Consider the following 11,832-nt stretch of genomic DNA (forward strand, 5'->3'; position numbering starts at 1 on the left):
AAAGAAAATATTAGACTAGATAAGTCCAAAGCATCCTTCTTTGTTGCTGCTTCTCTTTCGCAAAACTTTGGGTTTAAGTGGTTATTTTCGTTTTTTTTGTAATGTTTATTTCATAATTTGAATTTTATTTTAGGTGAAAATAAACAATTTATTAATAGCAAATTACATCTCATGTGAGACTTTTAAAGTTATATAAGTGAGATAGAGATTTTATTTTGTTTGTTTATAAGTAATAATTTTAGACGCTTCGTAAAGAGAAGAAAATACTCAATTTATTGTGTTTTCTCTCTCTCCATCTCTGGTTTAATTTGTTTGAGTTTATTTGAGTCATTTTTTCTGCTTCCAAGACTCCAAATCCATACCAATGTAACTTTTTAAAAATCTTAGGAAAGCAGTTAAAATTCAAATGGAGCCTTCAAAGGTCTTCATGCTTCTTTGTTGCAATTCTTAATATTCCTTCTTTATCTCATTGGATTGTTGTTCTTGGGTGTCCTCATTGTTTTTGTGTATTTGAATTAGATCAGTAAGTCAAATTTGCTGAGCAATTTTTAGATATTCTTAATCAATGTGAGCCATTATTTATCTTGTAGTTTTAGAGACTGGGTTGTTTTTATGAATCTGTATTTGATTCTTTCTGATCAAAATCGTATGAAATATTTTATTAAAAAATGTTTAAATTTTAATAAATATTTAGATATACATTATTTATTTTAATTAAAAATTAAAAATAATATATTAACATTCACTATTTCTTTTAGTTGTGTGTATTAAAAATCATTAAAAATAGTTTTATGTTTGACCAAAAAAATAAGAAGAGTTTTATGTAAATGTAACTGGTGTACATTTTTTTATTGGAAGAGTTAAAGGAAGTGTAAGAGCGGAGACATCGCATTTGCATGTTAAAATATGGTGTTACTTTGAATTGAAAACCAAGCGCCATATTTTTGTTATTTTATCCTATTTTTTTAAGGTTTTAAGGTTTTACTAAAAGTTCATAAAATGCGACAAATTGAGTTTTTGTTTTTGTCACGAAGATTTCCTAATCATTTACAGACAATCTTCTGTCATACTAAGAAGTAAGCACATTTACAGAAAATACATTTATTAATATGTTTTCTTTGATAAATACGGAACTGAAAAGGAACTATTTGTTCGCAAAAGAAGTAAATGTTTATCAATCGAAAGAATCATGCTAGTAATGAGAAAACTAAGTAGTAACTGTAAAATATTATGCACTGTATTTGTCATCATAAGTTAACTATAAGAATTATTACTCTTTCCGTTCGGATTTATTTGATGTTTTAAATAATTTTTTTTTTCAATATATTTGAAGTTCTCATAATTCCATGTAAAGAATAAAGAATGATAAAATATGACTTTTTCTACCTTTGTAATTAATGATCTTTACTCAAATGATATAAAACTAATTTATTATTCAACACGAATGAAAAGGTTAAAATAGACATTACATCAACTTCTTTAATCTATACGAAGAGTTGTAGACCATCATGTAATTCTGAATGGAAGAAGTATTATTTTTATAAAAAATGTAAGAATTATTACTCGAACTAATCCAGAAAACTTACAGATGTTTTTTTTTAATTTCTTTGAATGGGATTTTGATTTAAGCTTAATTAATTAACTCTATTCAATTAAGGTAACAAAAACATTATAGAACTCTCATATTTTCTAAAAGGGGGAAAGTAAAAGTTTTTGTTTTTGGTTCTTACGCAGGTGCAAATAAATAACTGAGACGTGGTGAATAATCAGCTAAATTTGCTGGTAATATTTCTAATTACACATAATACAAAAAAATTAAACAAAAGTAAAAACGGAAACAGAGGATATTCATAGCCGGTAGCCCCAAATTTTTTGAATGACACTAAACTCAGTTTAACACAAAAGAGTTCATAACAAAAAAAGAGAGACACTGATCATAAATCCAACGACACAGAACCACGATCAAAAGCCACGTGCCTTAATCATAAGGTCAGTCTCGAGTTTCCGTAAATGACATGTCAAAGCATTGAGCAAGGTTTCAGTAAGAACACAGTGGAATGAGAGAAAAAAACTTTTGCGCTGAAACAGTACAGATGCAGGTCTGTCTGAGAGTTTCAACATCGTACGATTTGTTTCTTATTTGCTTGAAAATGTAAATTTAAATATCTGATTGGACGGTTACAAAGCCATTTACTCTTTCTTTTTATTTTTTGGTCACTATCATCTTAAAATGCCAGAAGAGAAAGTAACTTCGTCTTTTACTTCTCTTTAGTTTTCTTCTGACCGAGTATCTAATCTCTCTTTTTCTTTCTGCGCTTTTTGAGAGAATATAAAATGTAATATGGATTATCCGGCGACGATGGTGGGCTGGAGTTTAAGGGTGGTGCTGGTAGACTTATCCTTGGTGGTCCGGAACTGTCACAAACTCCGGTAATAATAATCCTCAGCCGACGTATTGGAATCAGATTCCCGAAATATCCGGAAACAGAGTTCCGAGTGGGAATGGAATCGCCTATAAACGGAGTTTCGAGTGGGAATGAAAGCCTAGAACTTTTCATAATCTTCAGTCGCCAACGATCGGAAAAGACAGGTAGAAATCCTCAAATTGATTTAGAAGAAGAAAGTGATGCACTTCACATGATCGAACTCACTTATTTATAGGTGAAGATCCGCAACCATTGGGATAGGAAGATGTGTATTGAATGAGATGGCTTGAGATGAATGGGTCGGTGATGTTAATGACAACATTAATTGTGTTAAGTGAATCTAATCGACAACGACAACCATTTGCAGCAGTGTCTTCATGTTTTTTTGGATAGACAGATCGACATGAAGACGGCGACGTAAACTCACGGGAAAGAAGAAGAAGTGTGTCGTCATTAACCTAAGTTAAGCCAGGCCCAATTTTAGATAGCCCAAACATAAATAAGACGCACGTTTAAATAAAACGCTCAGTTTCATCCGTACGGGACACGTGTCATCATAAGAGAGCTCGATTTATCTATGTGGCTGCTGACGTGGCGCGCCCAGGAAAGAGGGAACAATACTTTATAATAATAGATAGATAGATAGATGTTTTATTACGGTAGTAATTTTGCCAACAATTTTAAAAAATTGCCGACGCTTTTGAGTCCTTTATGGATGCCTTCCACTTTCTTGTCCAACTCACCGAATCTCTTCTCCGTAGTCGGTGTCGTGCCTTGGTGTCGAAGGGCCAAAGGCGAAAATAATTTTTTTTCTACAGAAATTAGTAATAAACTGTAACGACCCAATTCCGCCGGCCCAACAAGGCCCAATCAATTTGCAGGAAACCCTAGGCGAGTTCCTATTTAAACAGAGCTAGCCTATTAGTTTATTTAGAAAAAGTCTAAGGCGTCGAACCTCTGCAGATTTTGAGTCGTCAGAGAGAGATATTGGTGAACAGTCTCAGCCACCGCCGACTGAGATCAGATACGTCACGCCGCCGCCGTCTCACGCCCTAGGTAATCAGCGAACCGCCTTTTCCGATTGATTAAGTGTTGGCCGTTTAGTAAATCGTCGATATCTCTCTAACCATTGGGTTTCTCGCGATTTCAAGGCCACCAGTGTGTTCGTGACGTCGAGACGAGTCCGGGGCAGGAGTTTCAGCCGGAGAACCGCCGCGACGCGCCCACACGCGCAGGAGGAAGATTCACGCCTGAATCTCACGCGCCACCGTCTCCGCCGGACGTTCTCCGGAGCCACCGCAGCCGGCCACCGTCCGTTCGCCGCCGGGAAGCCGCCTTCGCATCGCCGCAGCGTCTCCGCCGCCGCCGGTGATTTGCCGGTAAGCCACCACCGTTGTTGGCCGCCGCCGGCGACCAGTCTCCGGCGACTCGCCGGTAACTCGGTGACTCGGCCGAGTCGACTCAGCGAGTCAAGCCGGTTCGGTTGGTCAATTGATTTTGATTAATGATTAAACCGATCGGTTATTGGATTGATCTTCGGTTAGTACTAAACCGATTTGAAATCGATTGAAATCTGGTCCAATTGAAATCGAATTCGGTTAAGGAAAACCGAATAGTTTAATTCGATTTCAATTTGGTCAAAGGTTGACCGGCTTGGGTTAGAGTTGACCGGGTTGACCTTTGACCAGCGAGTTGACTTTTTGACCAGATCGCCGGATATTCGTTTTGAACCGTTCGAAGGGCGTTCTGACTCGATGTTTCGCCCTGATTTCAGATTTGGAGTTTGTTTGAGCAGCTGGAGTTCATAGCTATCACTTTTTCACATTGCTAAGGTGAGGGTCTATTCCGTAAATCTCGTACCAGTGTAGAATTCTCTCTATCGTAGTTTAGATTTCGAATCATGATCCGTCTGTTTGAATTGAGTTTTGATTGCTAGATAGTTCATTCACTGTAAACTGGAACTAGGGGTCTAGAGGATTCAACCGTTGATTGATTGCGTGATGTTAAGAGATGCGATATATATATATGTATGTACACATAGCTATGAGTAAAGACTATGTGCGCGGGCGGGGGCTCAGAGATGTCTGGGCTAGCGACGCTACTTTGATTGTGCGAGCAGGGGTTCAGAGACGTCTGGACTTGCGATGCTACTTGTGCGGGCGTGTGGTGCAGAGACGTTTGTACCATGGACGCTACTTGAGAGGGCGGGGGTACAGAGACAGACTGTACTAGCGACGCCACGTATCATATATCCATACGAGGAGATGCGGGGTGTATGGACTAGCTATATGCTATCATCGCATTGTTTGTGTTTGTGTGATGTGCTAGGCGTCGTGTGTGTTCATGTTAGAGCTAAACTTCCATAGTGGGAGTTCTATTTACTCAAGTCAGTGGTTTGCGTGTTTAGCATCCCATACCTCACGGAGTAACTCCCATGTTACTCACCCCTCATATTCCTTCCCCTTTCAGGTGAGACTGACAAGCAGGAGTGATTGCTATCGGACTAGTGCTTTGGGAGTTTTATTTCTGTCTTTTTCAGACTTGCGGATTTTATGCTTTTATCGATATTTTCGGGATTTATTATATTTTTTGGATTTATGGCTATTTATTGGATTTACGACTTTGGAGTTGACTTTTGAGAAGTAATAAATGGAGATTTCAGACATTTTATTTATTTAAGTTATTTTGGAAAATACTGGTGTTACATAAACATTTCACATATATTTAATATATATATATATATATATATATATATATATATCTATGAAGAACCAAACATAAAATTTCTTAAAAATTATATAAGCTATTAAGTTTTCTAAACAAAAAGTAAAAACATATATACAAATATTCAGAATTATCTACGACGATTTGTAATATTTAATTAAATATATAGTATGTTGATTTAGAAAGGCTAAACTAAAAGGCAACTTAAAAATGTATTATAAAAGGATTGCAAATAAAACTACATGAGCTAAGATTGATATACCTCTAAACTCCTCTGTAATCAACCTCAACTTCTTCCAATGAATCCAACTCTTGTATTATTGATTAACCAAGCAATCACAACCAGGAAACTAGTCTCAAGAGCTATTGAAATCAGTCACCAGAATGACATATACGATCAACTGTCTAATACAAATCTTCCATAGGTTCTCTAAATACCAAAATTTTGAATCCGTTCGGATATTCAATCAATTTATGTTCTGATTTGGTACTAGTTTTCCGGATCAGGTTCCATTCGGTTCGGTCCTTTGGATTCGGGTTTTTTTGGATTCATATCAAATCGTACCGATTGGAAAGTCCATTCCATTTATATATGAATAGATAAATATATCAATCAGATGTAAAATATTATGGAATTGATAATAAAATAATAAAAATTAGATAATTAAATATGTAATTTTGATTAATTAGATATGTAATTTTGATTAATTGAATATGTAATCAGGTTTTATTACGGTAGTAATTTTACCAACAATTTAAAACAATTGCCGACGCTTTTGAGTCCTTTATGGATGCCTTCCACTTTCTTCTCCAACTCACCGATTCTCTTCTCCGTAGTCAGTGTTGTGCCTTGGAGTTGAAGGGCCAAAGGCCAAAAGAAACCCCCCCCCCCCTCCCGAATTTAGTAATAATCATTTATCACATAAAACTCTACAAAACCATATATTTAATATATATAAATATCTATGAAGAACCAAACATAAAATTTCTTAAAAATTATATAAGCTATTAAGTTTTCTCAACAAAAAGTAAAAACATATATACAAATATTCAGAATTATGTAAGACGATTTGTAATATTTAATTAAATATATAGTATGTTGATTTAGATAGGCTAAACTAAAAGGCAACTTAAAAATGTATTATAAAAGGATTGCAAATAAAACTACATGAGCTAAGATTGATATACCTCTAAACTCCTCTGTAATCAACCTCAACTTCTTCCAATGAATCCAACTCTTGTATTATTGATTAACCAAGCAATCACAACCAGGAAACTAGTCTCAAGAGCTATTGAATTCAGTCACCACAATGACATATACGATCAACTGTCTAATACAAGTCTTCCATAAGTTGCACACTAATTTCTCAGTTCTAAATGCATAAGACGACAAGTAATTTCTCAGTTCTAAATGCATAAGACGACAAGAGAGAAGAAACAATCTATTTAAAACTTCCGCTTCCTCTAACAGAAAACCTTCTGATTCAACTTTACATGTCAGCATTTTCTCACTTCTTCCTTTGACCTGCGTGGCCGAACGCATCATCTTCTTCAACCTAGAATGGTTAAGAACATTAGTTCATGTAAGTGCACCAAGTCAAGATAGATAGAGGGAGAACTGTTCCAAGACCAAGCCTTTAAGTACTATCTCCATGTCACTGAATGCTCTATAGTTCCAAGCATTGCCAACTCTACGGGATATTATGCCTTCAAAATCTTGAATTGGGTTTGCATATCCAGATATCGTAGAAGCCTTTCTCAACTGCATTTAAAGTCACATGTGAAAGCATTAGAAATGATAGATTAAGTCAGGTTCTTTGCTGAATTCAAGATAAAAAAAAACGAAGAAGTTAAACATGTGATGCAGATTTCTATTATACTATAACCAGATTAGGTTGTTGATTACCTGAGCGAGCTTACACCATCCGCTATTAATGTCACTCACAGAGAAAGCCTTGTCTTCCAAAACGGGGTCTACCACAAAGATGTTCTGCAGGGTGATGTTAAGATAGATTAGAAACTGAGAAACAGAGTAAAAAAACAGATATCTATGTAGAATAAGAACATCAAACCTTGGTAAGAATCATTACTGCACCATCTGGTGTGAAAGTTTTGACGTTTGACAAGAATTCAGAACCGAGATTGTGGTTTGCAACATTTGATGTGGTAGTTGTAGACGTGGTGGACTCTTTGCCTTGATTCTTATCCCTTTCTCCACTGCCTTCACCTTCCCCTTGAGCATCATCACTAGAGTCGGGAGCCTTTGTCTTTGTCGTTTTTGAAGATGGTCGAGCAGGTTTTGGTTCTTTGGGGGTGACTATGTGTGAAAGGCAGTACAAGGAAAGGCCTTTGTACAGAAACTGATATAACCTCCACTCACCATGTCTTTCTTTCTCCGATTTCTGATTCGTACGGAGGTTATGAGTAGTGGATCTAATATACTGCTGGTCAAAGGGTATCAGTTTGTGATGCTGTGCATGCCACTGGCAGTCCATACCATACTCAGAGGTCAATCTCTTGTGAGTTGGAGGAGGTTTAGCAAAGAAGAACCAATCCCGGCTTGTGTAAGTTGGTACGTAGCTTTGCCGGAAGACATCTCCCGTCTCCCAAGGAACCTTGGAGGAAACAAGGTCTGTATCCAGGGTTGGAATCCCAGAATCAACTCCATCAAGTCTGAGAAGGAGGCAAGCAAACGACAAGGGTTCTCTTCTGTCCTTTTCCAAGCCATCGTAAACTTGGTATGCCTTTGTTTCAGAGGAGGACCATAGTTCAGAGAACTGGAGATGGTTGCTACAGCAGTAATAGACCTCTTCTTGAGGAGACTGAAGAGCTACTTCACAACCAAACAGGGCACACCTGTTTCTGAAGTTACTAGGACATGTGTATTGCCCGTTGATGGTACCTTGTGGTTGAGGTTCCACAGCTTGTGGTGGATCTTGTATTGCTTCAGCAGCTGCTAATGGTTCTGCAGGCTGATTTAGATCAAACAGCTGCAAAGAAAAATGAATGAAACTAGCTCAATCAATCCTTAAAGCTTGCGACGAGGAAGAGGAGACATAACAAAGTAACCTAATTCAGGTCTGAACCGGGTCAATGACCGACCGAACCAGTTTTTCGACCATTGATTAAACCGGAACAAACCGCAATTCAATTGTCAAAACCTGTCGAAATCAATAACCGGAACAAAGAATCTACGCGCCAAACTCCATCGATATCATATTCGCAACCTTAACGAATCCCTCACCAACAAATCCTAATCGAATCCTTGTCCACTCTAAAACCTAATCGAACAATTCAACATTCAAATCTTAGCTACAAAAACCTAATCGAACAATTCAAGATTCAAATCCTTAGCTACAAAAACTTAATCGAATGAACATCTATGAATCGATCGATAAACTCACCAAACACCTCCTCTTCTTTGGAGTAGATGAATCCATGGCTTGGATTAGAAGTAGATTGAGGGAAAAATCGTGGTGGCTCTGAGGAGAAAATCTGCAGAGAGTACAACGATTTGTGAAGTAAGTAACCGTTTTGTTTCGGTGCGTCTAATGGCGAGGGAGATACAAGAGGGAATGATTTTGTATCTTTGGAAATTTCCTAGTGCTTTCTTTTTTTTTTTTTAAGAAATTAAATGGATGATCGTAACATATTGCCAATCCTACAAAGTTAAACCATACCATCATTGGTTTTAACTAAACCGATTCTAACCATTTAAACCAAATAATTGCATAACAAATTAAACGTTATTGCAAATATATATAATACCTTGCATTCTGATATAAAATATTAAAATAATCGAAAACAACTTAAAATTTAGATTTGATTTGGTTTATTCTTAACAATTTTAACTCTAAAAGATTTTCAGGTAATATCAAGTTTTCATTAATTAAAACTATATACCCTACTCTTAATAAACAAAACATATAAACCGCAAATACATGAAAAATCTATATTTCAACACAAAATAAAGAGAAATGGCCTTAGATAACCATACATCAACTTTTTCTTCTCATTTTAGATCTCAAAGCCCAAAATCACAAAAATGTTTTATCTAATATGGATATTTACCATTTTACCCTCTTTTTTTTTAATTACATAATACATTTTTTTTGGAAACTTACAAACACGACGGCTCCGCCGTTTCTCATCTCTGCCATCATCATCTTCGGCATTGCTCATCTTCAGCGTCGCTAATCTCCGTTGTCATTATCTCTATTGTCATTATCTGCGTACGTCTCCCTCAGCCCCAATCGTTGCGCCGTTATAGGTTTTTACGTTGTTTTTATCAAAGGTATTTCGTAGGCACGAAAAAACTGATATCGCCATCTGCGATGATGTCGTCTCCAAGGTCTTTTCATTTATTTGCTGCTGCTAAATCTAAATATGTGATTTCTCTATTCTCAAATCACTCATATGTAGGGTTTCTTCTCACTAATATTGTAATCTGTCTAAATTGATTGTGGAACATCATCATATTGTTTCTTGCATTGTATTGAATCTCAATGGTCAAAACTCAGAAATTCTGGATCATGGATTCATTTATGATGTTTAACGAGGAGAATTGGGTATTACTTCATCTTGACACTGTCATTGCATCTCTGTTTTTTCTGGAATAATTAAATCAATCTATGATTCAGTCATTGTTAGTTTTTTTTATGGCTACTTCATCTTGAGATTATATTGGATCCTCAATCACATATAAGGATTGGTGCCTAAGCTGTGTGAAATTGGTTGTGGGGCTTGATGCTTAAAATGCAATCGTCTAATTCAGTTTAAGTGTTTATGGTTCACACTCCACACTGTAGGACTCTTAAAATATTTAAAATGTTTTTGCATTTTATTTGTCGATAGAAGATACTAACAACATGTATTGTTTGCTTGGCTTTTTACAATTTTTCAATCACGCTATGGGAAATCTTACCTCTTTAGTAAGGTGTAAATCAATCTACTTTCAAGTTTTATTTGGGCTTTAGTCATCCTCCTCATTGAACATTGCCTTTTTTTGTGGTTAAAGCTCGATAGGACTAGTTATTTTCTAGTAGTCCTTTGGGTTTTGTGTGGACAGAGCCAATGTGTATGCTGAGAAGAAAGAAAATAGAATGATGATGACTGGACTGCACACTGTTGCCGATATTTACTTCGTTAAATGCGGTTCTTATGTTGGATGGAGATATGTAAAAAGAAAACATTCAATGCTCCTGTTTTTTTTTTTAGCTTTTGCCTTTGCTTATCTAAATTTTTTTTGGCATCAACCTTTTGTTTGTAAATCAGGAGTTTGCTTTTGAGAAGAACCAACTGTACAAGGAAGGAAAATCAATTCTTGAAAGGTAAGTAACTGACTAATCCCAATCCATGGTTTTATCTTGTTTTGTTTTAATAAAGTTTTTTCTGAGTTGAGATGTGAATGTGTTTCATATTCTTGACATGTACAAGATTTGGTGCCCAGATGAGAACAACTAGCTAATGACATTTGTTTATAGTCAATGACATGTGTTTTTTTATAGCTAATTACATTTGTTCGTTTGTAGATCAATGTTCTCTACTTGTAGAAAATGAACTCTATTTAGTGACTTTTGTACCCAGTGAATTTGTTCATAGAGTTTGACTGTACCCAATTAACTATGTTTGTTTGTAGATTAATGGTTTTTGTTTAATATGTGTTCTCTGTTTTGTAGACAATGAAGTATATTTTGTTACCTTTATAGCCAATGAATTTTCTTATAGATTTTGATTATGTTGTTTTGCCTTGCTTGTTTTGGAAGATTTAGTTCCAATTAAGGATAGCCGTACAGAACAAGGATTGCCTTACATTCCCTTACACGCTTTTTGAACTGTTTTGGAAGATTTATTTCAAATTCAGGATAGCCATCCAGAACAAGGATTGCCTTAAAATTGTCTTACACGTTTTTTTGAATTGTTTTGGAAGATTTAGTTCAAATAAATCTCATTTACAGTTGGTTAACATATCACATCCTTTCTAACATTCATCATATATAATTTAGGTTCAAATAAATTTATGGGTTTACTATAACCGACGAATCACCATAGCTTAGCGGGTAAATTATTACTCTTACTATAACCGACGATTCACCACTTAGCGGCTAAATTTATGGGTTTACTGTAACCGACGATTCACCATTACTATTCTTGCATGGAAACTCATCAAGAATATATAACATGCTTTCTTATTACATTCAAAAACCTTAAAATGTTCAGTAAGCTAATTAAACTTAGGCAGTGCTAGCCCTGTAGGGAATGAATTTCCCATCGTATTCCTATCATGCGTAACCAAGCAAAAAAATATTAATATCGGATCTTCTGGAGTGCTTTCCTAAAACTTTACAAGAAGCAGTCGCTGGACGAAGAGTCAAGGAGGAAAGTAGTCACCGAAGGCTCCAGCTTAATCAACGAGGTTCATCCTTTGAACTTTGATCTAAATTATTATTTTTTTTGTTTCCCTTTCCGATCTTAAGTTCGTGCAGGCGATGAGGGTGTTCAATGCGGCGCTCGACGGAAGTTTCCGGGAGTCGCGTATCTCTCACTTCAAAGCCGAGGAGGCTGAAAGAGAACTCTTTCGGTTTCGGAATGAGGTCGAAGAACAGAGCCGGAGACAGGCTGAGCTCCATTCTCGGGCCCTTGTCCGTGCGGAGAGGAGAGGAAAGAGAGCGATTGTCGCCGA

The 11,832-nt window shown here is 36.2% G+C and overlaps 2 protein-coding genes across 3 annotated transcripts; one reads left to right on the forward strand and one right to left on the reverse strand.

Moving 5' to 3' along the window:
- Positions 1–6,351: 6,351 nt before the first annotated feature.
- LOC125591595 lies at positions 6,352–8,823 on the reverse strand. 2 transcript variants are annotated; one of them, XM_048766071.1, is made up of 5 exons: positions 8,555–8,695; positions 7,223–8,140; positions 7,057–7,140; positions 6,781–6,912; positions 6,352–6,706 (listed from the first exon to the last, which is right to left on the reverse strand). In XM_048766071.1, the coding sequence occupies exons 1-5, from the start codon at positions 8,588–8,590 to the stop codon at positions 6,659–6,661; spliced, it is 1,218 nt and encodes a 405-aa protein (XP_048622028.1). In that variant the 5' UTR covers positions 8,591–8,695; the 3' UTR covers positions 6,352–6,658. The 2 variants fall into 2 exon arrangements, with proteins under 2 accessions (XP_048622028.1, XP_048622027.1); XM_048766070.1 differs by lacking the exon at positions 6,781–6,912 and having other exon boundaries at positions 8,555–8,823.
- LOC125591809 (protein yippee-like At3g11230) lies at positions 8,702–10,613 on the forward strand. The gene is made up of 6 exons (XM_048766668.1): positions 8,702–8,733; positions 9,456–9,500; positions 10,044–10,088; positions 10,219–10,327; positions 10,425–10,480; positions 10,580–10,613. Exons 1-6 carry the CDS (start codon positions 8,702–8,704, stop codon positions 10,611–10,613), a joined length of 321 nt encoding a protein of 106 aa, XP_048622625.1.
- Positions 10,614–11,832: the final 1,219 nt, after the last annotated feature.

The sequence above is a fragment of the Brassica napus genome, chromosome C8, assembly GCF_020379485.1.
Source record: "Brassica napus cultivar Da-Ae chromosome C8, Da-Ae, whole genome shotgun sequence".
In the NCBI taxonomy this organism is placed as follows: domain Eukaryota; kingdom Viridiplantae; phylum Streptophyta; class Magnoliopsida; order Brassicales; family Brassicaceae; genus Brassica; species Brassica napus.